The sequence below is a fragment of the Panthera pardus genome, unplaced genomic scaffold (genome assembly GCF_024362965.1).
Source record: "Panthera pardus isolate Hobbes unplaced genomic scaffold, ASM2436296v1 HiC_scaffold_24, whole genome shotgun sequence".
Lineage (NCBI taxonomy): Eukaryota > Metazoa > Chordata > Mammalia > Carnivora > Felidae > Panthera > Panthera pardus.
In genome coordinates, this window is record NW_026526810.1 from 90,566,208 (window position 1) to 90,592,909 (window position 26,702).

Here is a 26,702-nt window from a genome sequence, read left to right on the forward strand (position 1 = left end):
TTAAATAGACAAAGTAAGTAGTAACAGGAAAGAATAATGAAGATAGAAGACTGTGTGAGAGTTCATAAGATATTTGAAAAGTTTGATTACATGTTCTGAAAGATAACTTTCCCAACTGCTAAAATCCCACTACATATTTTCCTTTTTCAATGTCCCTTTCATTATACCGCTTCCTTTGCCTTTGGGCCTTCTGAATGGAAAAATCAAGTATTTGCAGCACTATGTAAAAGACATGGATTCAAACATGACACCTTTAATTTCCACAAAAATATATTTAATAAGCTTGTTATATAAAATCAAACATTTAACATTTTCAACATTTTATCAATTCAAACTCACTGATAACTGGGAGTGCTCTATTTTGGAAGATTACCTAAACATATATTTACATATTTACAACACAGGTAAATATAACTGAAGAGCTACTTCAACTAATGTTGAAATTCACAGAATTCTAGAGATTTATAGGCTAAAAGTGCCATAAATTTATCTGTAGTCGAATGTACTGCACTAATTATGAACAATATCTTAGTAAGTATTAAAAGGAAAAAAATCTGGGAGGGAAATGGTGATCTTAAAGTTCTGTGACAAACTCTTAGAAGATACGTGAAATCAATTTAATGACCAAGATTTCTTGACGAGTCCCTGATTGTCATTTTTGGCAGCTCAACCCAGTCTGTTGAGATGGCAGTGTGCTATATGCTGTCCGGAACCCTACACTGTCTCATCAGAGCCATGCTCCTAAATGCTCCAAGGGCCCTGGTCAAAAGTAAGGAGATGATAGCAACTCTGAGTGCTGTATACACCTTTCCCATACAGGCTAAGGCCTTATGCCTAAATTTATTACTAAAAGATTACAGGCCTTTTACCCTTTCATACCAAAAAATACATTCTTAACATGTTTTAAAAGGGTTCTTTCTTTCCATTTTGGGAGGAGGTGAACCCTATGCATTATATATAGAAATATATCACAATTCAGGTCCCAAATCCTATTTTGCATTTTAAACTATGCAATAATATTTAAACCATCTGATTTCAGACAATATTCCACATTAAAGCAGTACACATCTGTTTTCAAATACTGCATAGGTTGTTTTTTAAAGAAATGTACTGCTGCTGTACGAGTTTACCAAGTGATCATTTCCTATTTACTATCTGGTTATAATCACATTTCCTGCTGCATTTGTCTCCACTGAGAATATTCAAAGCAGTTTCTAATATATAGCGTTTTAGAAGTGTTTGCTGTATTGGCTTTTAAATGATAAACATTTTTTTGCTCAATAAAATAATATTTTTAATAACAAAATACATGTAAAATTAGAATTTTATCATTTCCAAAAAAGTTGCCTTTATTAACCAAAGTACTTGTTTGCAGTTTTTTATCTGTGAAAATATTTTAAAGCCCTTACAAAAACCTAAATTTTATTTAAAAAAAAATTAACTTAAAAATTCTTGCCATGTTGCTGGGCATACCACTGCTGTCTCTGCTTGCGGTTTTCCAACTCTGTGAGCAGAGCCTGTCTGTAGGCTTCATACATTTTAACAATCTGTTCCAGTTCTTTCATGAAAAGCAACTTTAGCATTCCCTGGTATGTATCCAGGTCAGCCAGTTGGAAGAGTTCCCACTTGAGAATGTGGTCATATCTGTTTTAAAACATAATCATGCATATGTTCACAACACATACAGAAACAGGTATTGACAGCAACAAAATAATCTATTTTTATAAAGATCAACTTTATTATATCTAACAAACCATAAGCTTTAATTAAAAATAACTGAGTTGTTAACTTATTTAAACAGACTATCTTTTTAGGGAGAGGAGAAAACTGCTGATACTACTTCGTTTCAATTTAAGTTAAAAAATACCCATTTCTTGGGGCGCCTGGGTGGCGCAGTCGGTTAAGCGTCCGACTTCAGCCAGGTCACGATCTCGCGGTCTGTGAGTTCGAGCCCCGCGTCAGGCTCTGGGCTGATGGCTCGGAGCCTGGAGCCTGTTTCTGATTCTGTGTCTCCCTCTCTCTCTGCCCCTCCCCCGTTCATGCTCTGTCTCTCTCTGTCCCAAAAAATAAATAAAAAACGTTGAAAAAAAAAAAAATTAAAAAAAAAAAAAAATACCCATTTCTTTAATCTTTATCAATTATTCTAATGGTAACATTAGACAGCAGTTAACACAGATTTCAGACCACTGTGGTTCTGTAATTTCAGAAAAACACACATGCTATTGCTGTTCGTAAGTTCATCTAAAGTTAATTTTCAGGACTTAAGAATGCTGTAGACCACATTATGCCTGAAAATAATATACAAAACTGGGCAAAGTCACTGAGTCATTAGTGTTGATAGAGCTTTCTGAAGAATGCTATCACTACAGTAAACAAGGAACTAAAAGGAGAATAAAAAGGAACCATCATTTGTGGGCTTTTTTCCTGAGGTGAGTATACACTATTAAAACAGAAAAACTCAAGCAGAAAGGGAAGAATAAGTTATTTTCAAAATGAGAGTAAGTATACTATAGAAGTGTGTGGAGAAGGACTCATGTAAGATTGTATTTACATATATCTTAGAAGGCTTTTTAGTCCTTCAATGGTAAGTTGGTCCCATACTGAGAGGGAAGTAATAAGCAATAAAAAGGAGTAATTTACACTCTATATTGAAAGACCTGAAGCCATCACTCTACTCCCAATTCCCCCATTTTACAGATGAAAAAACTGAAACCTAAAGAGGGTATATCTCTCTTGCAAAATTGTTTAGTGACTAAAAAATCAGAAAGGCAGAGAGTAATAGTTTTTAATGTTAAGTTTAGACAAAGAACTTGAAGTTCTCCTCAAATCATATTGCACAACAGATACAATAGGAAGCTTTGATTGTAAATTCTAGTAAATTTATTATTAATAGTTATATTTCCTACCCAATGATTCTTTGGTAATTCACTTACCATCTTACTCCAAAAGTATCATCTAATATATTTTTAAAAACGGTTTCTAAAAAGGGAAACTGTAAACAAATAATGAGCAGTCAGTATGAGCCACACTGACATATTTCTGTACAACTTGGGTACATGTACCACGAACCCCAGAAGCACAATATGCAGAACCACAAGGTAAATATATCTTGTGGGATCCTAAATTTACCCATTTAATTACTTGAGTGCTGCAAATCTAACAGGTATACTTGGTAGAAAGCTTTATATTCTCTTTAGTGGGAAACTCCAATATAAATAAGAGAGATACTATAAGAAATACTCAATGAGCCTGTATGAAATAACAGTTACAAGGTATTTCCTAGAACCTCTGCCATGCATGTAGCTTAAGATCTTATTTGTTTGAGACAAATTCATGATTCCTAGCAAAAATAAAAACAAAAAAACAAAAAAAACCAAAAACGCTTCAGGTCAGAATTCCATAGCTAAAGGACATTGCAGCAATGTCTATTGATTCAAGATGCTTAAATTGATGACGACAGTTGGAACTATAAGAACATTAAAGCTCATTTATCATCTGTGTACTTTCTAGCAAGGAAAAAGAAGGGAGAGGATAAATTAGTAAGTATCACACTTGATTTAAGATAGGACTATCACTCTAGAAGCATTCAAATTTTGAAAAAAGGAAAAAAAAATAGCTTCACACAATTTTCTGACTTCCCAATCACCGCATTTAGCATCAAAAACAGGATTAAGGGTAGAAACAACAAAATCAGAATAATTACAGAAAATCCATTGGGAAGAAGAAAAAGCACTCCAGAAGAGCAGAGATGAGAAAAGTATGCAATTTGCCAATTCCCAGTCCAGAGTCTTACCCCCTTGCTATTTCTATGGCGTTACTTCCCTTCTCATATAAAACTTCCCAATATGCCTGTTTTGTTTTGTTTTTTAGGAGAAGTAAATATTTTCCATTCTTTCCTTCTTAACTAGCCAAATTATCTGATTCCCCAGGCTTAATTTTTAGTCACTTATATAATATATAGGTAAATCATTCAGAAAATAGGCTGTAAACTACTTCAGTAGCCTATACTTACAGTTTCTCTTTTTGCTGTTTTTCCTAGGGCAGTATTCTATTCAAGTAACTTCTTATAAATAACTCACACATGCAAATATCAATTGCTGTCGTCCTACCAAAAAACTGTGTTCATACTCCAGGGAATGCTGTCTTTAAGGAGCCAAAAGTCCTACTACTTCCAGCTCCAGGGACACACAGCCTATGTCCCTTCATTGTGCCTGTCCTGCCTGTAACATTCTTCCTTTCTACCCACACCCAGAGCTGGGGCAAGACAACACTGCAGGACCGCCAAGCCGTAAGGAATAAAATACAGTCCATGCGAAGGTGATGCTCAGACTGGTGTTGGGGTACGTGTGTATGAGGAACAATGGAAAGTAAATATGCTCCTGATGGTCTTTTTCCTGTTATATATTAAATCTTATAACTTATTCTAGAGTTCAGCTTGATTACAGCTATATGATGCATTACAGACTTCTGAGTAGCCTCAGAAATAACTTCACTGGGGCGCCTGGGTGGCTCAGTTGGTTAGGCATCCGACTTCAGCTCAGGTCACGATCTCAGTTTGTGAGTTTGAGCCCCGCATCGGGCTCCGTGCTGACAGCTCGGAACATGGAGCCTGTTTAGGATTCTGTGTCTCGGTCTCTCTGTGCCTTCCCCCACTCACACTCTGTCTCTGTATCTCTCAAAATAAGTAAAAACATTAAAAAAAAAAAAAAAACACAACTTCACTAAAATTCATCAATAAAAATTTGGAACAATCTAAGTCAAATTCTGGAAGTATATGCAAAATTGTTTTGGTAAATTACTGCTAGAGACAGAATTTTTAAATTTCTGGAAATCAGACTGGCAACTGTTAACAAAAGGAGAAAAGATGGTAGTTTTTTGGCTAAAACCTCTCCTTTGATAAGTAAATGATTCTCCATTATCTACTTCACAGAGAACAGCTCATCCTTTGTTGATAGAACAATATCAACTATTTCCATCCTTTTTAGAGACAAAAATTTTGGAACAACTAAAAAGTAACAGGTTCCTAACACTCTTAAGTTTTTAAGCCATAAAGAAGCGCTTGCTCTCTTGTTTCAGTCTGGCCTATTCTGAGAGTTCTGACCTATTTGGGAAAAAAAAAAAAAAAAACTAAGTTGCTCATTTCGTAAAGTTTTATAGCTAGCTCACAGAACCAGAGTTGAAAGGGCTATGATCTCTGGGAGTCTGTTTCTTTTCATAAGAAGCAAGGAATTTCACTTACGTACTATCTTTTTCCTCCAAAAGGAAAGCTTTTTTGTTATTCCTAGTGATGATTATAAAGCAGAACTAACATAAAAAGTAGGAAGAATAACCCTCCTCGATCTTATCAACTCCCAGAAATAACAAAATTTAACAGGCACATATTCTTCCAGACTTAAGGAACACATAAATATGCATATTCTGTAGGACATAATATTAGCATATGAACAAAGGCTGTACACAGTGATAGGTCAACTGGTACCAAGAGTGAAAAAAGAGGGAAAAAGGGATGAAAAGTCCATCTGCTATTATTCCTTATTCCATTCCTATACTGTATAAATACGATCAGATAAAGAGGCTTCAGTAGGTTAGCCCAGGCACCAAACCAAGCTAAACATCTATGGATAATTAGGTACCTAATTTCAAATAACCTAAAACGAAACTTTTGAAAAGTATTGTTTATATCTTGCAAAATAATATCTATAATTAAAACCTTTTAAAAAATTACGTTATCAAGGCTTAAATTTGACTTAGGGGGAAAAAAAGACCCTCCAAGATTGTTTTGTCTCCATATCAGACCACAGATTAACACCCATGAATTTACAGACTGAGAAGAATGTTTATGTTGGCCAAAAATTAATAAATAGTTCATAATAAAAGGCCAATAGCTTTATGAGAATGTTAATGTGGTCTAAATGAGCAGAATCATGATCAAATAATTATGAGATCCTTGAGGTAACCTATCAATTATTCAAATGAAAAGCCTGAAAAGGTAATAAAAACAAACAGCTCTAAGCAAGAAAAATAACTTCTAAAATCTCTAGGCTAAAGGCATACACATATGCATGATTGAATGCACATGCACACACGGTTGGTAAATACAGAGTAACATGGCAAAAATTTAGATCAGAGTTGGCTTAACCCCCTGCAAATTTTATTTCAATGATCATCCTTTAAAAGTATGGTTAAAAGTTACTATTTCAAAAAATATATATGAAAGGTTTTACATTCCTTTCACTTGAATCTCAAAGATTTAATTTTTTTTCCCCAAATTCACTGCCAATCATCTTATACTCTCTAAAACTCTTCTTTGGGCTATTTTATGCTGATAATTTTGGTTTCTGAAATACAAAAAAGAAATAAAGAATAAGACTACAAAAACAAGTAACTAAATGTTACCTTAACAGAGTTGTTAAAAGTACATGCAATTATTACGTGTGAAATGCCTAGACAAGTAACAAGAATTTATTAGCTGCTCAGTATGTAATAATTTATTAAATCAGAGCATTTTATTAATTACAAAAATTAAGAGCATGATCTTTGTAACTAGAGATAAAAGTCTGAAATCTACCACTTAATAGTTGTATGACCTCAAGCAGCGATAAAGCCTCCATTTTTTAATATTTTTTAACCTGTAAAATGGTTTTAGAAAGGTATGAGATAACATACATAAAAAGTAGCACCCTAAGATACATGGGAAGCACTGGATAATTAATAACTATTTATTTTCAAACACCCCCTTTTCTGAAATCACAGCACTTTGTATATACCAATGTTGCTAATCTTATCACATTGGGTTACTGACCTAGTACCTACTTCTATTTTCCCAGACAAGAAAGGCTCTTTAAGCCTGGCAACTTCACAGCTTTAAAAACTGGCCCACCTAGCGTTTTCTTCTTCAGTGCGGCTTTACTAGCTCCACTAGTTATAGTAAGAAACCATACTAAGTGCTTACACAAGGCAGCCACCATGCCATGTGCTTTAAAATGTGTGATCATTTATGAATAAAAAAAAAAAAAAGTGATCATTTATCCCCCACAGTTCAGTAGAAGAAAAAAAACTTAATTCTAAGTTCAGGAACTTGCCCAAGGTCATTCAGGAAGTAGGTGATAGAGCCAGAAATCAGACTTAGTTTCCTTCCTGACCAATCTTGACCACTCTTCTACACCTCTGCCCCCAATCATCATCAAGCAGCAGCAGCAGCATCATCATCTTTACTAAGCTCTCAATGTACAAGGTACTGTTCATAAAAGATACTTTAGATGCACTATTTTATTGAAATCTTAATAACTTTAAGAATAGGTACTATTACTATCCTCAATTTACAGAAGATAAAACTAAGTTAAGTACTCTGCACAGGGTTACACAGCTAAAAAGTATCAGTAAACTCAAATAATCTCATATCAGAACTTACAGCCACTACATATATTATTTCCTCAACACCCTTGTATCCTGCTGTTTCTTCCTTGTACCCAGGACTTACCTGGGTCCTTACTTTTATCACAAGGTATGTATCACTTATATACAAGTTAATCTACCCGCTATGAGAATGTAAGCTCCTTACTGTATCCCTAATATAGCCCAGGTCTGCGAACAAAGAAAGATTTAATAAATGTCTGCAGAACTTGTATTTGTAGCAAATGATCTTTAAACTTTATAACCTGTGATAGCTGTTCCTCAAGTAAAATATTAGTTAAAAGCCCAATATTATTAAGAGAAAAAAAAAAAGGTGCTACCGCTCACCCCTCAAAAAAACTCTGTGCTATAAATTCACTTACTTCACAGGAGCTCGAGCATATACCTGAAGCCAGTCAGGAATTTCTGCAGTATGGTACGGATTTGCAGGTACCAGCAGGGACTGATTTCTTTCAGTTTGCTGTGGTTGATATGTGACAGGAGGGGGCTGATCATACCGAGGTACACTAAGAAAAAAGAATCAACATTCATCAGGATAAAGGCTCTAAATCTAAACAAGAAATTATAAAGAATACTATTTGATGTTTTTCAATGTGCCTCTTGCCTAAACTGAACTCCTTCTACCATATAAAAAAACAGAGATGTGGCTTTTGTTTTTTACTATACCAGAAGAGGAGTAAAATCCACCTTCTCCAGGAAAATAACAGGTCATTAGTGATAGATCGAAATCTAAACTAAATCTTTACATATGTTTAAGAAATTTCTTCTGTCTAGTATTTAGTCTTTTCAAGGAATGTCAAAGGCGGCCATAAAAAATCTGGAGATAAATTATAACCTTCATAACAAACTTAAAATTAGAATTATAATTTTCAGTAATAACTAGTAACTAGCTATACATTTATATTGGAAAGGTTGGTAGTTTCTCTCAAAAGAGAATGGATATGTTCTTTCTCCTTCAGGCTGAAAAGAAGGTCTGGAATATGTAGTACTGTAAGAGTGAGGACTGGGCTTGAAATATCCACATTAACTGTAGTATTTCCTTTCTGCGTTTATCAACTTACCGAAGTTAGAATTGATTAGAACTCATTTTAAATCACAGAGACTTAAAAAAAAACAACAAAAAACTGAGAACAAACTGAGGGTTGATGGGGGGTGGGAGGGAGGGCAGGGTGGGTGATGGGTATTGAAGAGGGAACCTTTTGGGATGAGCACTGGGTGTTGTATGGAAACCAATTTGACAGTAAATTTCATATATTAAAAAAAAAAAAAAAAAAAAAAAAAAAAAACCATGCTTTTAATTAGTTCTAATGGCCTAACGGGTTGGACAGAGAGAACAGCAAAGTGGGGAGAGAACTGTTATATGGGAAAATGCTAAGGAAAAATACTGAACCACCTGAAGGCTAAAGACAGAAATCTGGGAGGTCAAAATGATCTATTTCAGAATTGGAGACAAAACCAGAAGAGCCTGCCCCAAACATCAATATTTACGTGTATACCAGAAAAGGTCACTACAATACTAAACTAGGATTAAAATAAATGTTAGACTGTGATTAACAATTTAAAGATCAATATCCACTGAGTTCTACTCCTGAAACCAATACTACACTGTATGTTAACTTGAATTAAAAAAAAAAATAAACATCAATATCCAAATGGTATTGTGTTTTATCCTTATCTCTTCTTTCTAAGTAGGTACAAAGTAAAATATCCCTTGATAGTGCAACTGGGAGGTGGAAAAGAACTGCGGCTCTGCAGTCAAATATGCCTGGAGGGTTTTAACCTCAGCTTGGCCACCTTACAAGTTATATGAATGTAGGCACAACTGCTTCACTTCTCTAACTTTCAGCCTCCTTACTTGTAAATTTGGAATAAATTCATACCAAAGATGATTGTTCTCAACAGTAAATGAGCTAATGTAAGTCAAGAGTTTTGTATATAGATTAGCATAACAGAGATAAACAGCTATTAATATTATCTATGTGAGCTTAAGAAAGGTGTTTATTCTCTCCTGTTTAATGTCTACAGAGTTGCTAAGAGAAGCAAATTGTGAAAATACTTTGTAAATTAACAATTCCATAGTAAAAGTTACTGATGATAAACAGAAAATTCAGCTCAAGGTGGCTTGGTAGGTTAAGCATCCGACTCTTGATTTTGGTTCAGGTCATGATCTCAAAGTCGTGAGATGGAGCCCGCGTGGGCCTCAGCACAAAGCTTGCTTAGGATTCTCTCTCTGCCCCTCCCCCATTTGTGCTCTTGCACATGCATGTGCCCTTGTTCTCTCTCAAAATAAATAAACTTAAAAAAAAAAAAACAACAGCTCAATATACTCCCAAATCTGGTTGTCAGGACCACAAAGTCTTCTGCCACCAGGTGATAGCAATCTGTCATCACATTTGGTTTTTGGTTTGTTTTTTTTTTTGCATTTCCCATCATTATTCATCAACAAACATCACTGTGCTCCCACTATGTGACTGTCTCTGTGTTGGATGCTGGGACACAGCAGGAATAAGTGGAACTCATCCCTGCTCTTGGGTGGGAATTTTGATCATGTAGAAGTGGGAGACTCAAAATTACCCCCATGACATAGGCCTGAAAATGGAGTCCAGGGAAGGCAGCAGCTTGCCTGAAATGGTATAGAGAGTAGGTGAAGGGACCAGAGCCCAAAATAGGCAGAGTGGCCAGTCTGGCTCTTTTGAAAGGATGACAATTTCATTTATTCAATAAACAATGATTGAGTGTCACTAAATGGAGTCACTGGGGAAAAAAACTTTTCAAAGTTGAATTAATAAATCCAAATATGTAAAATGATTAAAATAACACAATAATGATAAAGCTTAGTTTTTTAGGTGATATTAAAATCTATTTTCACAACAATTTTAATGGTTCTAAAAAATGCCAAAGTTTGTTATCACCAAAGATCTGTGTTATGCTAGATATTAAGGAACATCTATCAACATGCTGACGATATTCTACCCATTTTAAATCTTATGGTTCAGAGAGAGTTAACAGGAAATATTTTCAATTTCATTACTAAACTAATACTAGCTTTTTATGTACTTTGAAATCCAGTGTGTATCTTACATTTACATACAACATACCTCAATTTGGATTAATTACATTTCAAATGCTCAAGAGCCACATGTGACAGCTGGCTACAGTAGTCACAGGACTAGAAATCTGGCCATAAATGAGATCTACAGGATAAGCCCAAAGGATCACTGGCTACATGTTTATTTTTATTAGAAAAATTTTTTTAATGTCTATTTATTTTGAGAGAGATAGAGCGCAAGTGGGGGAGGGGCAGAGAGAGAGGGAGAGAGAGAATCCCAAGCATGCTCTGTGCTCTCAATGCAAAGCCTGACATGGAGCTTCAACCCACAAACTGTGAGATCATGAACTGAGCCGAAATCAAGAGTCAGATGCTCAACTGACTGAGCCACCCAGGCGCTCCTCACTGGCTAAATTTATTAAAAAGATCTGGGATGTTTTGTACAGTTCCACTTTTCACTTTGCCTCACAACAGTAAGAAACAGAACATAAGTGTCAGAAACTGAGTAAAACAGTAAGATGTTATAATTCAGAAGAATATTTTGACACACTAGGAGGAAGGTCTGTATTATTTATAGAAATTGAAATGTAAATAGATAAATGTTTTATTTATTTATTTATATTTCTGGATATCTACAATCTAAACACTGGCATATTAAAGCAAAATCTGATGATAAGAATAATGATCGTGTTTTTGAGTTGTCTAAAAAGTTTTTTTTACATATATAAAGCTTATTTTGAGAGACAGAGAGAGAATGAGTGAGTACTTGGGGGAGGGGCAGAAAGAGAGAGAAGAAGAGAGAGAGAGAGAGAGAGAGAGAGAGAGAATGAATTCCAAGCAGGCTCCACACTGTCAGTGCAGAGCCTGGTGCGTGGCTTGAATTCACTAACTGTGAGATCATGACCTGAGCCGAAATCAAGAGTCAGGCACTTAATTGGCTGAGCCACCCAGGCATCCCTTGTTTTTTGTCTTTAAAGATTTTATTTGAAAGTAATCTCTACTCCCAACATGGGGGTCAAACTCACAACCCCCATATCAAGAGTCGCACACTCTACTGAACCAGCCAGGTGCCCCTAAAAAAAATTTGTTTTTAATTATTAAAACCATTACTGAATCTAAGTCCTAAGAAAAATGTCATAAACTTTTTAAAAATAAATCTTTCAAACATCAAACTTCAGGATGCCTTTCTCTTTAACAAAAATAGGAATCAAAATCTAACATTAGATAACCTCAATAAAAAAACTTAAAAATAGAAGTGAAACTATACCTAGGAGCACAAGGATGCCTATATTGAGCCTTCTTATTTGTGTGATCCACGTAATAGGTTCCAAATTCTGATGACTCAACTCGCTCCCATCCTGGAGGAAGTCCTTCTCGCTCAAGAGGATGGCTCCAATGAGTTGTATTTGTGTTGTGATCTATATAATATTTTCTCCCTCTCATTGTCCAGTCCACAGACCAGCCAGGAGGAAGAGGTAAATCTTCAGAACCATGGTTAGTTAAATTTCCTAAAGATGTAGCAGCAACTCTCCCAATTCCTTAGGATAAAGAGAGAAAAAGAACAGAACAATTATTCAAAGCTAAAAAATATGCCATCTGACAAACAGTTACAAAATCAACTATCCTGCTTATACTCTTTGGCCAAAATCCATGATTTCATAATTATAAATAAAAATTTTCATGAAACTAGCCAGTATTACTAATGTTTAATTACAAAAAAGGGAGGAAACTAGATTTCCTCTTTGAAATTAGTTTTTTTTTTGGTTGATGCCTCCATCACCAGGCTATATAAACATTTAGCTATTAGCAAAGCTACTTAAGTATGTATATTGCTAAAGGAAAAGTGAGGAAAATAAAATTTCACCCCATTCAAGATTTAAGATTTGACATCTCACCTAAAACAGCAAAAATAAATTTATAAAACTGTTTCTGGTTTATGATTACTTAAATATAATCTAGCTGTGCCCTAGAACCATTAAGTAAATTTATCAAGGTAGCATCAAATGAGGTCAACATACAAAAATCAATTAAATATCTGTATACTAACAACAACTGGAAACAGATTATACCACTTACTATAGCTCCAAAAAATCAAATATTTACATATTAATAAAACAAAATATAGACAACAAATTACATGGAGAATCTGTATGCTGAAAACTACAAAACACTGATGAGAGAACTGAAAGATGACCTATCATGTTAATGGACTGGAAGACTCAACATAAAGATGCCAATTCTTCCTGAAATGACCTTTAAGATAATTCCACTCAAAAGTCCAGGAGGAGTTTTATAGATACAGACAGAAATAGGCAGACTCTAAAATGTATACGGAAAGACAAAAGAAGTAGAGAAGCCAAGAAAAAATGCTGTTTTAATTGTTTTTAATGTTTATTTTTCAGAGAGAGAGAGAGACAGAGAGAGATCAAAATTGAGCAGGAGAGGGGTAGACAGAGGGAGACACAGAAATCTGAAGTAGGTTCCAGGCTCTGAGCTGTCAGCACAAAGCCCAATGCCGGGGCTCAAACTCACGAACCATGAAATCAGGACCTGAGGTGAAGTTGGACACTTAATCAACAAGCCACCCAGGTGCTCCAAAAAGCCAAAAATTAAAAAAAAAAAAAAATAAGAACAAAGTTGGAGGATTCAAGCTACCTGATTTCTTTTTTAAAGTAATCTCTATGCCCAGGGTGGGGCTCGAACTCATGATCCTAAGATCAAGAGTCACATGCTCTACCAACTGAGACAGCCAGGTTCCCCTCATATTACCTGACTTAAGAATTAAAACAGTGTGGTATTGGCAAAGGACAAACAGATCAATGGAACAAAGAATCCTAAAATATACCTACACATATACTATCAATTGGTTTTAACAAAGATGAAAAGACAATTTGATAAAGGATAGTTTTTTCAACAAATGGTGTTAGAATTGGACATCTATATGCAAAAAAATTAATCTATACATTCTACCTTCTATAAACCTAAGAGGGATCATATACCTAAGCATAAAACATAAAACTATAAACCTTTAAAAAAAAAAAAGGAGGATAAATTTTTGTGACCTTACATTAGGCAGAGTTCTTATATGCTGAAAGTGTAACCTATAAAAGAACTGTATACAAATGTTCACAGCAGCTTTATTCATAATAGGCAAAAACTGGAAACAGCCCAGATTCTTCAATAAGTGAATGGGTTAAATGAACTCTGATACATATATAACCCAGAATACTATTTGGCAATAGAAAGAGGAACTATGATACATACACCAATTTATATCAATCTCTAGGGAATTTTGCTGAGTGAAAAATGCCAATCTATCTCAAAAGGTTACATGATGTATAATTATATAACATTTTTGAAATGATAAAATTTTAGAAATGGAAAATAGTGATTATTTGCCAAGGTTGGAAAGAGAGATGAGTGTGGTTATAAAAGGGCAAACATAAAAGATCCTTGTGGTGACAGAACTCTTGTGTCTTTACTATGGTGGTGAAATACACAATCTACACTACACACACACACACACACACACACACACGTGTTCAAGTAAAGTAAAACTAGGGAAATCTGAACATGATGGGTGCATTGTACCAAGGCCAACATCTTAGCTATACTATAGTTTTGCAAAGTGTTAAGCAATGGGGGAAACTAAAGTGTACAGAGGATCTAAGTTATTTCTTACAACTGCATATGAATCTACAATTATCTTGATAAAAACTTTAACTAAAAAACAGAAAGAAGCATAACCTTTAGATTCAATATACATGTAATAACTGCCAAAAACATCTGAGATAGAGTAAGAACAGTAAAGAAAGAAATGGAGATAAAAAGAGAGCACTGTGAAAAACTAGTTAGCCCAAAACACTACTCTGGTATTTTCTCCTTTTCCCTCCACAACCTTCCACAATGCTTCCATCTCTAGCAATTATAGGAGGAGATTTCAAACAACTGGCAAAGAAAAACTTATTCAATATGTATAATAAGACCAGTACAACATCAATTCTTAAGAAAAATTAAAGAGTTCTTCAAAAAGGTACAAATTTATTTAAATGAACATTCAGAAAAATGTCCCAAAGCAGAGGGGGAAAAAATGCAACTAAATATTCTCCCATTAATTAAAAGAAAAAGAGGAGGAAGCAATCAACTCTCTGAAGGAAGATCACAAAGAAAAGCAAGAACCCCAAAGATAGGATGGTAAGACAACAAAGATAAAAGCTATGCTCAGGAAAGAAAGATGAAGACAAAAAAATGGAAGAACAAACATGCAATGTTTGTTACAATGGAGAAACCTGGCAAATCTTAACCAAGTATGAATGTCAGTATCACCAGTAATGTCATATACATGTCATCTACACCTCCCTATATTTGACATGAAGAGGATATTCCACTTTTGTGGCATTCTTTCCAAAAACCAAAATCCCAGTCTAATGAGAAAAACAGGAGACAAACTCTAAACTGAAGGATGATCCACAAAATATCTGACAAGTATTCCTCACAACTATCAAGGTTGTGAAAAACAAGAAAGGAATAAGCAGTTGTCATAGACCAAAGAACACTAAGGAAGTATGACAACTAAATGCAATAATTTGATAAGGGAGCCAAGATGTCCACAAAGTTCCAAAAGGCTCGTCACCTTTACCAATGCCATATTAAACCATGATTCCTAACCTTTTCATGACACACCCCACCTATACTTTCTCAAAGTATTATGTGCACTAATTTTTTTTTTCAAACTATTTTGGATAATTTTATAAAACCCATTGAGAGAAGAATGTACAGTACAAAATAACTCAGAACCACAGATTTAAAACAAAACATTCCTAGTAATAAAATAGGTCTAGCAGACAGGGAAAAAAAGCTGTATCAAGCTCTAGCACATGAGACCCCCCCCCCCCACTCTAAGTTCAGCCAGAATGCTGAAACTTCAATAACCAAACATGCCAAATCTGAAAAAAGCATACAAGGGCACATTAACACTCTTACAAAGGGCATGAGCACTGACAATTACTAGTGTCTCCTCTGTCCCTGGCCTTTTCCAAATGTAGTAGTTCATACACAAAATAACTCTAAGGTAGTAGTATCACTACCAATTTACAGACGAGGAAACAAAGATTCAAGTAAGTTATTTTACCAAAACCACAGAGTTGGTACATGGTCAAATGACGAATTTATTACTAACAAAGTGTCACACAAAAGATCAACTGTAATTCTTCAAAGAAAAAATATGACTACCATTAATACAAGAAAAAGGCAGCTACCAAGTTTGAACTCAATCAGTGGAAAAATAACTTATTTCTGAGATACAAGGAAAAAATTAGTTTTCCATTATTTCGATTAGTTTCAGAAAAGAATGAGTAGCATTCATAATCCTCAAAATAACTTCCATTTCATATAAACACCTTCCATTTATATGAAGTAAAACACTCATATGCTAAATACATTATTTCCCATACATAAGGATAAAGGATAACACAAGGATATTATTTTGTCTCCCCACCAAGATTAGATATCCCGCCAAAGAATTTACAGCTGGCAGGTATCTGTGAAATCTGCCCTTATAGACAAAGCTCAAAAATTCTGATTTGCTAATTTTGTAGTGGATATGAGAATAAAATGGAATCTGAACTCTAAGGAAGGTCCACAGGCTTCAGGGTAATAAATACTAAACATCACAGCCCATGTTATAATCAAGATGTTGATAAAGAGATGTAAGCATTGAACCAAGCCAACTACTTTTTCTCCTCCTCTGCAAAATAATTACAAATAAAGTTGTATCTCTAAAGATTATTTACATCTCCTTAAAGATGATTCTAGGGTCATGAAATATTTATGCATTTCCTGGAGTAAACTTAACTTCAGTGTTTTTTTGTAAAGTCTGACACTTTTCAGTTTAATTTTGGTAACTTGAGTTCATAAGTTCAAGTCTTGCATCGGGCTCTCTGGTGTCAGCACAAAGCTTGCTTGGGATCCTCTGTCCCTCTTCCGCTTGGCTTGCGTGTGAGCTCTCTCAATGAACACTGGGGCACCTGGGTTGCTCAGTTAAGCGTGGCTCAGATCATGACCTCACGTTTCGTGAGTCTGAGTCCCACGTCAGGCTCTGTGCTGACAGTTTGGAGCCTGGAGCCTGCGTTGGATTCTGCGTCTCCCTATCTCTTTGCCCCTCCCCCCCCCCCTCTCTCTCAAAAATAAACATTAAAAAATAAACATTTTAAAATACATAAATAATAAAATTTTGAGGCGCCTGAGTGGCTCAGTCAACTGAGTGTCCAACTCTTGATCCCAGGATCATGGGATGGAGCCCTTTGTCAGGCTCTGCAGGGAGTGTGGAGCCTGCTTAAAAGTCTCTCCCTCCCCCCACCCCTCCCCCCTCCCTTGTGTGCAAGCTCTTTTTCTAAATAAATAAATGTTTTAGAAGTCTGTTACTTAAACCTGTGTAGAACTAAATTATTTAAATGCAAAACAAAGGAATTCAGTCTGCCATTAGTATTCCAACTAAAGACTTCCTGTTAACAGTAGAATTCCTTCCTTTGGCACATGGATTGGGTGCCTGACCAGTACATTGGCCAAAACATTAAAGGTCAAATTTCGCAGCTAAACAGAGAACTTGCTAGGCCCTAAATCTCTTTGAGACCTTATACAATCTGTTTTTGGCTTCTGCCAAATACAGTAACATAAAGTTAACCCTTGAGATAAGGTGTTTCCTGAAAGTCTAAGTAATTGGCAGGATATACTACTTTCATTAAGTCATTACAAAACTATTTTCTTCCACATCTTTATAATGTTTACTACATTAGAAGAACAATCAAAATTTAAAGTTGTGGAAATAAATCTGTCTATAGCACATCTTTATCCTCCCACAAACTTTCTCCTTTCCATTCATTCAAATTCCTTGAACTCTTGTCAGCATAAATCATGAAAATATAATGAAGTTTCAAGTCTTTTCAGGATAAATTCAAGAAACTTCCAGCTACTTTTTCCTATTCAGATTATTTTTCTTTTTGGAAAACACAGCTGTTCGGCTTTTCTGCTCGGTTAATAACTGATTATTAATCCTTCCCTGACACTTACTCCTTCAAAGAACTGGTTTTTTTCCTAAAAGGTAAAGCATTAAATCTTATTGCTCTGATAGAAACTGTTATTAAGTGAAATTTCTCAAGTATATGATCACTGCTCTAATAAACACAAATCTTTTTTTAAAATGACATTCTTGGGGCGCCTGGGTGGCTCAGTCAGTTGAGCATCCAACTTCGGCTCAGGTCACAATCTCATGGTTCATGGGTTCAAGCCCCACATTGGGCTCAGTGCTGACAGCTCAGAGCCTGGAGCCTGCTTTGGATTCTGTGTCTCCCTCTCTTTCTGCCCCTCCCTGCTCATGCTCTCTCTCTCAAAAATAAATAAACACCAAAAAAAATTTTTTTTCATGACATTCTTGGGGCGCCTAGGTGGCTCAGGTGGTTAAGCATCCAACTTCAGCCTAGGTCATGATCTTGCTGTTCCCAAGTTCAAGCCCCATATCAGACTCTGTGCTGACAGCTCAGAGCCTGGAGCCTGTTTCAGATTCTGTGTCTCCTCTCTCTCTCTGCTGCTCCTCCATTCAGGCTCTGTCTCCCTCTCAAAAATAAACATTAAAAAAAATTTTTTTTAAATGACATTTTTGGGGCACCTGGGTGGCTCAGTCAGTTAAGTGTCCAACTTCAGGTCATGATCTCACGGCTCATGGGTTTGGGCCCCCCATGGGGCTCTGTGCTGACAGCTCAAGGCCTGGAGCCTGCTTCAGATTCTGTGTCTCCCTCTCCCTCTGCCCCTCCACTATTTGCACTGTCTCTAGCTCTCAAAAATGAGTAAATGTTAAAAAAATTTTTTTTGTTGTTGTTTAAATGACATGCTTTAGAGGCACCTAGGTGGTTCAGTTGGTTAAGCATCAGACTTTTGGTTTTGGCTCAGATCATAATCTTGAGGTTTTCTGAGTTCAAGCCCAGAATCGGGCTCTGCACTGACAGTGTGGAGCCTGCTTGGGATTCTCCCTCTCCTCTCTCTCAAAATAAATAAATAAACTTAAAAAAAAGTTTAAACTTACCAAAACTATGTCAGACTGCCACTAAGAGAGGATTAGTAGAAATTCAGTTCTTGCAGTATTTCCTCAATGATATTTTGTGAATCAAAATTTTAAAACAGTATTTTAACTTGGCATTATTAATTCTAAATACTTATATTTAGACAGAAAAGTGTTAGGAGTTTTATTAGTGATGTCTGCAATACACATAAATATAACAAAAATGAGTGTGAAGTATTTATGATAAACAGATTCTTTTAAGCTATTATTCCTGCTACCCCTCAGCTAACCAAAACTGTCTTAAGACTCCAGATGTGAAATCTCTGGACTCATTCATTTAGTCAAGCATTTGTAGTTGCAGCACCTCCTATGCAGCCAAGTGCTATGCTAATCCTATCTGACTTTTCTCTTTCCCTCATCTCTCATATCCCATTTGTGGCCAAGTCCCATCAATGCAGATGTGTCCCACTTCTTCCCTTCCCAAATGCTTGCAGCTGAGGTCAGGTCCTCATTAACATTTAAAATAATAATCTCCAAACGTGCACCAAATGGAAGATTATGGATGATTGTGGAGTCACCAAAACTACTCATAAATAGTGTATAATGTTAAGAAACTCATTCAAGTAGGGGCGCCTGCCGTGGCTCAGTCCGTTATGCTGACAGCTCAGAGCCTGAAGCCTGCTTCAGATGCTGTCTCCCTCTCTCTACCCTGCTCATGTCTCTGTCTCAAAAGTGAACAAACGTTAGAAAAAAAAAAAACCTTTTTTAAAGAAAAAAAATAAAAGAAACTCATTCAAGTAAAAAGCAGGGGTATGAAACTATACAGAGTATAATCACAACAATATGAAAAAAAAAAGAATTCCATAAAAAAAAAGATGAAGGAAATTAACTGAAACACTATGAATCTCCGGCCTGATGAGTACTTTCCCTTAACTTTTCCACCTCTTGCAAATTTTCTACAGTAAGCAGCTATTAACTCTAAAAACAAAAAAATGAGTTTTTTAAAAAAGCTTACTATTTTGGTTGGATAACAAATTATTCCTGAGATTTAAAATTACTCAACATTAGAAATATCCAAAATAAACACCAAAGCATGCAACTGTCTAATCCTTTGACCTAGATGCTCTTTAAAAACAAAAAGGCACAGGGGCGCCTTGCTGGCTCAGTCAGTGGAGCATGCGACTCAGTCTCAGGCTTGTGAGTTCAAGAACCGTGTTGAGAGTAGATTACTTAAAAAAAAAAAAAAATCTTAAAATCAAAAAGGCACTCAACCATGTTAATTTCTACATGCCTAGGAAAGCTCTCCTCTTCGATGTCCCAATGAGATTCCAAAGTCAGCTTTCACAAAATATGCTGCTTTTACCAACTATTCTCCATTATTCCTCAATTTTCAAAACTTCAGTGATTTACTTTCTCCTAAAACCATAATTCTCAATTTTTCCTTCAAAAGCATCACAGATTTGCCCTTTTCTCTCCCATACCACTGGTACCTGCAGTTATCTTTTCTCTAGCCATCTATCTTGAGTACAACTAGTAATATTTATACACTGCTCTTATAAAATGACTTGTTTTTTGGGTGTGTCTGGGGGCTCAGTCGGTTAAGTATCCGATTCTGGCTCACGTCATGATCTCATAGTTCATGGTTTTGAGCTCTGCATCAGGCTCTCTGATGACAGCTCAGAGCCTGGAGCCTGCTTCAGATTCTGTGTCTCCACCTCTCTGCCCCTCTTCTGCTCAACTCTCTCTCTCTCTCAAAAATAAACATTAAAAAAATGTTTTTAAATGACTTGTCTTTTTGAACTCTTTGATGGCTTCTATTTGACTGTTTAAATCCTTCAGCCTGTTGTTGAACCACAAATCTGCATTCCGCCTCACATCTTTCTTTAAACTAGAACTACACAGTTCTTTGGATTTACATGTCTACTGTTTTCACCAGGTTATTCCTAGTTTTCCACCTCAAATGACCTTCCTCTGCCCCTGTCTGAAGTCCAAGCTCAAAGTGCAGTTCAAGTCCTACCTCTTCCACGAATCATTCTTTAAGTATCCCAGCCTGGGGTGCGTAGGTGACTCAGTTGGTTAAGCGTCTGCCTTTGGCTCAGGTCACGATCTCACAGGTTCCTGAGTTCAAGCCCCACATTGGGCTCTCTGCTGTCCCTGCAGAGCTGGCTTCAGATGCTCTGTTCCCCACTCTCTCTGCTCCTCCCCCGCTCATGCACAGGCATATGAACTCTCCCTCTCAAAAAAAAAAAAGTATTCCAGCCTACCCTGACATCTCTTCTGACTCCCCTCTTGTACTTAGTACCACAAAGTCTAACAACCGTTCTGTGATTATTGTGCATATGTTGGTTTTGTTTCCCAAGTAAGATACCACAGGGCACAGAGGGCAGATACCAAGAAGGTCAGAGAAAATAAATAAATGATTAATACTAAATGTATAAAATGTTTTCTACACTCATGCTCCAAACTATTTCTAAGTCACCTTGTTTGAAGTTCCCTGAGTTAAAAAGTAAATGTGTTGTGTATTTATTTTTATACTGTCAAGATTTAATGCCTACAACTTATCAGGAAAAAAAACAATCAGATAAAAGTTTAATTTTCAGCTCTTGCTTCAGTTTATCTAGTGTAATCCAGTACTTTAGGAATAAAGTAGAATTGTGCATTTCTATGTCTTCTGCCCCTTGTACAAATATCCCCAAGTTAACAAACATGGAAAGCAGATTTAAAAAAAATTATATGGCTAATATGTTTGTTCATTCCAAAAAGATCAACAAAACACAGGCTAACACCCAACCGTTTGACAGAAGTCTTTCTGACCAACCTGGGAAATAATTATTGAACTATGAAAGCAGTTTTGTTAAGAAAAACAATGTAGGTTCTATCCCTTACCATGCCCAATTCTTCCTATCCACCTTTCTTTTCTCAAGTTTAAGTCCACGTCCACTTTCTTTGAAACTCTAACATTCCCATTCTACCAAATTATTAACAAAACTGGCAAAATGGGAAAGTATTTTTCTGGGAATGTCTGTTGGCTTCCCAAAACAATCCAGAAAAGAGCATCTTTTTAATTGTTAATAAATCTAATGTAGGATTTGTAATTTTAAGTTACCTGAGGCATGCCTCCCCTGATTCTGTGGCATTCTTTGGAAGAGATCGTGGTTGTATTCATAATATCTATAGTCTTCATGTGCACGATCTCCAAGTGGGCGCCTTCTCTGACCATCAAAATAATTATCTGAATAATAATATCGGGAACCAGAGTCTCCATTTTCAACAGCAAAATTAACTTCTGTTAAAAATGACTGAGAAGATCCATACTCCCTAGGGACATCTGCTAGACTCCTGGCAAGATAAGAAGGTGCAGATAATCTGTTGCTTTCTCTTCTCATTATTTCATGAGGTGTTCTTTGAATTGGAGTTCTAAGAAAACTCTGGTTTCTTGAAACTATTCCATCACCAGAAGCTGAAAAGGCATTTGGGCTTGATTCTGGCAAACAGATATCAGTTCGTCTTGGAATTGTTGGACCATGTCGAATAAATGAAGGCATGAGATCTACAATAAAACAAAGAGTAAAATGACCACTTCATTAAGGAATTAAATACACTTTTCAAAAGCTGTTCATTTACACCTATTACCCCAAAATGCAAAATTTCAATGGACTCAAGCACACATCATTTAAAATTCTGACTTAAGATAGTACTTGGGTATTTAAAAATTAATGCTAATTAATATTTTCCCACTCAAATGAACTTATAATTTATATCAACGGGGTATGTGTAAACTTAGAATCAAATGTATTCTGCATACCACCACACAAAACAAGATGAAATGTCAGTAAGCTTAATTATGGTTAATGAAATATTCATTAATAAATGTGTAAAAATTGGGGCGTCTGGGTGGCTCACTCGGTTGGGCGGCCGACTTTGGCTCAGGTCATGATCTCACAGTCCATTAGTCTGTGAGTTCGAGCCCTGAGTCAGTCTCTGTGCTGACAGCTCAGAGCCTGGAGCTTGCCTTGAGTTGTGTGTCTCCTTCTCTCTCTGCACATCCTCCACTCGCACTCTGTCTCTCTCTCTCTCTCAAAAATAAACAAACATTAAAAAAAATTTAATAAATGTGTAAAAATAGGAAACAATCTAACAAATAGATAAAATTACCAGTATAATTTAAGATTTTTTTGTTGTTGATTTCAGTTCATTTTCAAAATTCCCAAAAATCCTTTTTCAAGCAAACACAATTTCAAGAATAAAACAAAACATATGCCATTCCCAAACATGTAAAGGTAAATTCCTTTAAAAAGAAAAAAAAAAAAAACTTTAATTAACCTGGTTTCCTTTTGGATTACGTGGCACTAGTACATTAGTACACTAGTCAAAAGCTGGAGAGCCAAAAAGTTAGCTATGAAAATTAAAAAATAAAAAGATCTCATTTCAAAGAGGCACACAAATGTTGAATCAGTTCAAAAATGCCAAGCCTCAAACTATGGCTCCCTTAAGAACAAGTAATTATACTTCAAAACAAAAGATAACAGAACAATGGCCTTCAGGATATAGTACTTCTGAATACAGAACTTACATGGCTTAGACACGCCACGTTAGAAAGCAAATAACTATAACAAAAAGAAAACTAGATTTGGAAACTTTTATTAGCTAAGTAAACAATTAAATTAGAGAGCACTGATATTAAGCTCTAGAAGCTAACTCTAGAAAATCAATATTCAAATAAGCAAGCTCAAAACTCGATGAAATTAAAAAATACTACATCATTATTTGCTTTAAAGTATGGCGAACGTGGGGCGCCTTAAGCGTCCGACTTCGGCTCAGGTCATGATCTCACGGTCTGTGAGTTCGAGCCCCGCGTCGGGCTCTGTGCTGACAGCTCAGAGCCTGTTTCAGATTCTGTGTTTCCCTCTCTCTCTGACCCTCCCCCATTCATGCTCTGTCTCTAAAATAAATAAACGTTTAAAAAAAAAAAAAAAAGTATGGCAAACATATTTCATGATTTCAAGTAATGTTTAATAAAGTTTATTTGCAGCAAACTGCAACCTATCATAAATTTAACCGAAAACCTAAAAGCATATGTAACTGAAAAATAAACTGCTAAACAAAGGTTTAAAAATCAACTTTCAGGGGCACCGAGCTGGCTCAGCACAAAGAGCAAGCAGCTCTTGATTTGTGGGGTCATGATTTCCAGCTTCCAGATTCCAATGTTCCACCCACATTGGGTGTACAGATTACTTAAATAAACTTAAAAAATAAATAAATAAAAATCAATTTTCAGGTTACTGATGCATCCATCTAATCTATTTTGATGTTCTATCAAGAAAGAACTGCAAATACAAGAATAAATTTCCAAAGCAGATGATGTGGTTATTATTTTTTTAAAAACATGCTCCGTGCCTGGTGGCTCAGTTGGTTAAGCGTCCTGTCTTGATTTCGGCTCAGATTATGATCTCACAGTTATGTGAGTTCGAGCCCCACATCAGGCTCTGTGCTGTCAGCACGGAGCCTGCTTGGGATTCTTTCTTTCTCTCTCTCTCTCTTTCCCACCCCACCCCCCACCCCCGAGCCCGACTTGCGCTCTGTCTCTCTCGAAATAAGTAACTAAATTTAAAAAAAAAAATGCTCTCCACACCTCTCTGAGTGATCCTGGATAAATACTAGGAACCTCTATGAACAGCTTTCCCAATTACAGTATGAGGTAATTAATGGTTAAGTCACAAGGTTATTAGGAACTTCCAAAAAGTACACTTACACAAGTGCTCAGTATGCAGTATAAACATCAAAATATTAGTTCCTTACTTCACAAATGTCCTGAACACACAAGCAAACATTAAAAATTAAAAAGATTCAGCTGAAAAATGAGAGTCAAATACCTGAATTGAAAAGTGATGGGGAGGTGGAGAGAAATACAAACTATTTAAAAAAAAAAAAAAAACAACTTCCTGGCAATTTCTCCTAAAATACGATAGAAATCATTTTCAGTACTTCGCCTTTTTTGGAGTGGGGGGGGGGAGGGGAGAGTGTTATTTGGAGCAATTCTCACGAATATACCCAAATACACATGATTTTGGCTTCTCTAATATCTAGGATTAATGAGGCTTTGGGAAGCGGCTACAATAGCGACGGTCAACTGTCACCTCTTCACATGTCTGCATCCAGCAGAAGGGCTAAGGAATTCTACTCGGGTTTGCACAACTCCCAGCACGGACCAGTAACACCCGAAATGTTTGCAAACACAAGGCATATCTTGAAGTATCTAGAAGAGGAAAAAGTATGCCCCAGTCTAATCACTTTCACCCCCATAGCATCAGGCAATCAGCAACCTAAGTGTTTCCTTAAGAACCTCTTGCTTCCAGTAATCAAAACGAAACAACACTCTGCCATGGGGGGACAGGAAAGTTTGTTTTTTTAGGAAGGCCCACGGGGGAGGGACTAATCTAAGTTTCTTATACTGTATCGGCTTTTAAACGATGACCACCACTTCGGGCACACAAAACATTAAAGAACAGTATTTCATAGAGACCAGTAGGAAAGAAAAGCCGCGGGAAGCCGCGTCGGGAGCCCCGCCTGGCCCCCCGCAGCTGCTCGGGCCAGGTGTGGGTGCGCCCCGCCCGACACTCACTCCGCAGCAGAGGCGACGTCTCCTTCTTCACGTACTTGCCCTGCACCTCGGCGGGCTTGGACACTTCGTTTTTGGTCTTCTTTCGGGACAGCATCCTTGTCGACGAGGCCCCAGGCCGCGCCAAGCAGCCTCTTTAGGGCTCCGCGCAGGGCGCCGGTCGGCCCCGCCGCCACCTCCGCCGGCGCCGCCGCCTCCTTCCCTCCCGAGCCGCCGCCGCTGCCGCCGCCGCCGCCTCTCCGCAGCCCGGGGTCGCCCGCAGGGACTGCCGCATGTTCGGGGCGCTAAGCGCGCCAGCCACAGCTCAGTCGCCTGTCAGTCCCTTCCCGGATATCTGCCCACTCCGCGATGCTGCCCTAGAACTCTGTGAGCAGAGGCCAGAAACGCCCGGCCAGGGCCATGGTCTGCCGCCGGCCGCCTAGTAACCGCTACCGCCGCCGCCGCCGCCACCGCCTACGTCCCGTAAACTTTCCCCGCGGCCGCTGGGAATTCTGGGAAACTCGACGCTGCGCGAGCGCCGCCACCGCCCTTCCCCCACCCCAGGTCCGGGGCGCGGCTCAAGCTGCGAGACGCCGGGAGGCGCTGTCAGCTAACGGGCCCGTCCCACTGTCTCCTCGGAGGAGAAGCGGGTCCTGCGGACCGCAGAGGACTGAGGACGAAGTCCGCCAGACTGAGCGCAGAGGCCGTCTCACGCTCTTGCTGTGGAACCCCTTCTACACCACAGATTTTCCCCCAGGACCTTGAGGGAGCGGGCTACGCCCCCCTACGCGTTCCCGTCGTCATCCTAGAGTGAGGACGTCCCTCTTGGAGTTTGTTGGACTGGTAAATTCAGGTCCCTGCGAACGCAGAATGCGAACAGAGTTGAAGGACCACAACGCTCCGGCTAGTGCGGTGACAAAAAATTCAAGGTGCCCCTTTTAATTGGGAACATTAATCTGTCCATTACTAGTTAAATATAAATCAGTGGTCTCCTGTATGCCAGGGTGCGTCTTTCTGATAAAGGAAAAACGGAGGAAAACAGCAAAATGGAGTTTATACTACCTCTTCTATAAATTTGATGTTCGCATAGTATTTATCATCGCTCTCTTTGTTACATTTAATACCACATAATTCCTCTTGGAATTAAATATTACAATCTTAGAATTTGTTTAGCGTATTAAGCACTAAAAGGTCAAGACCTAAATTTTTTAATTTAAAACAGAACTTAGTTTCTTTTGTGTAACTTAGAGGCGCTCCCAAATGTATGCAATAATATTTGAGAAATAAGGGGATCCATCCCCTAATGAGCAGATTAAGGCTTGGATGATGGAGAATGCTTTCCCTGAGATTGAAAGCATGTTAGATGTAAAACAATTAAAAAGCAAGGATTTTTTTTTTGCTTCTTAAGATTAGGAAGATGGTCACATTTTGTTTTGCCATAAACAATCAAATAAGACGTTTTATCTAGTGTCTGTCTCCATCTTTGAATGCTGTTATGCTCCTTTGGTACAGAGTTTCTCACGATTAATAACCAACAAATAATTATTGAGCATCCACTGTGCTAGGCACCGTTCTAAACGATTGGAATA

At 37.2% G+C, this 26,702-nt stretch overlaps 1 protein-coding gene across 1 annotated transcript; it reads right to left on the reverse strand.

Annotated features, from left to right (window-relative positions):
* Positions 1–252: 252 nt before the first annotated feature.
* SAV1 (salvador family WW domain containing protein 1) lies at positions 253–25,567 on the reverse strand. Its single transcript, XM_019451865.2, has 5 exons — positions 25,138–25,567; positions 21,622–22,065; positions 11,730–12,000; positions 7,776–7,919; positions 253–1,644 (listed from the first exon to the last, which is right to left on the reverse strand). The coding sequence occupies exons 1-5, from the start codon at positions 25,229–25,231 to the stop codon at positions 1,443–1,445; spliced, it is 1,155 nt and encodes a 384-aa protein (XP_019307410.1). The 5' UTR covers positions 25,232–25,567; the 3' UTR covers positions 253–1,442.
* Between the last annotated feature and the right edge of the window lie 1,135 nt (positions 25,568–26,702).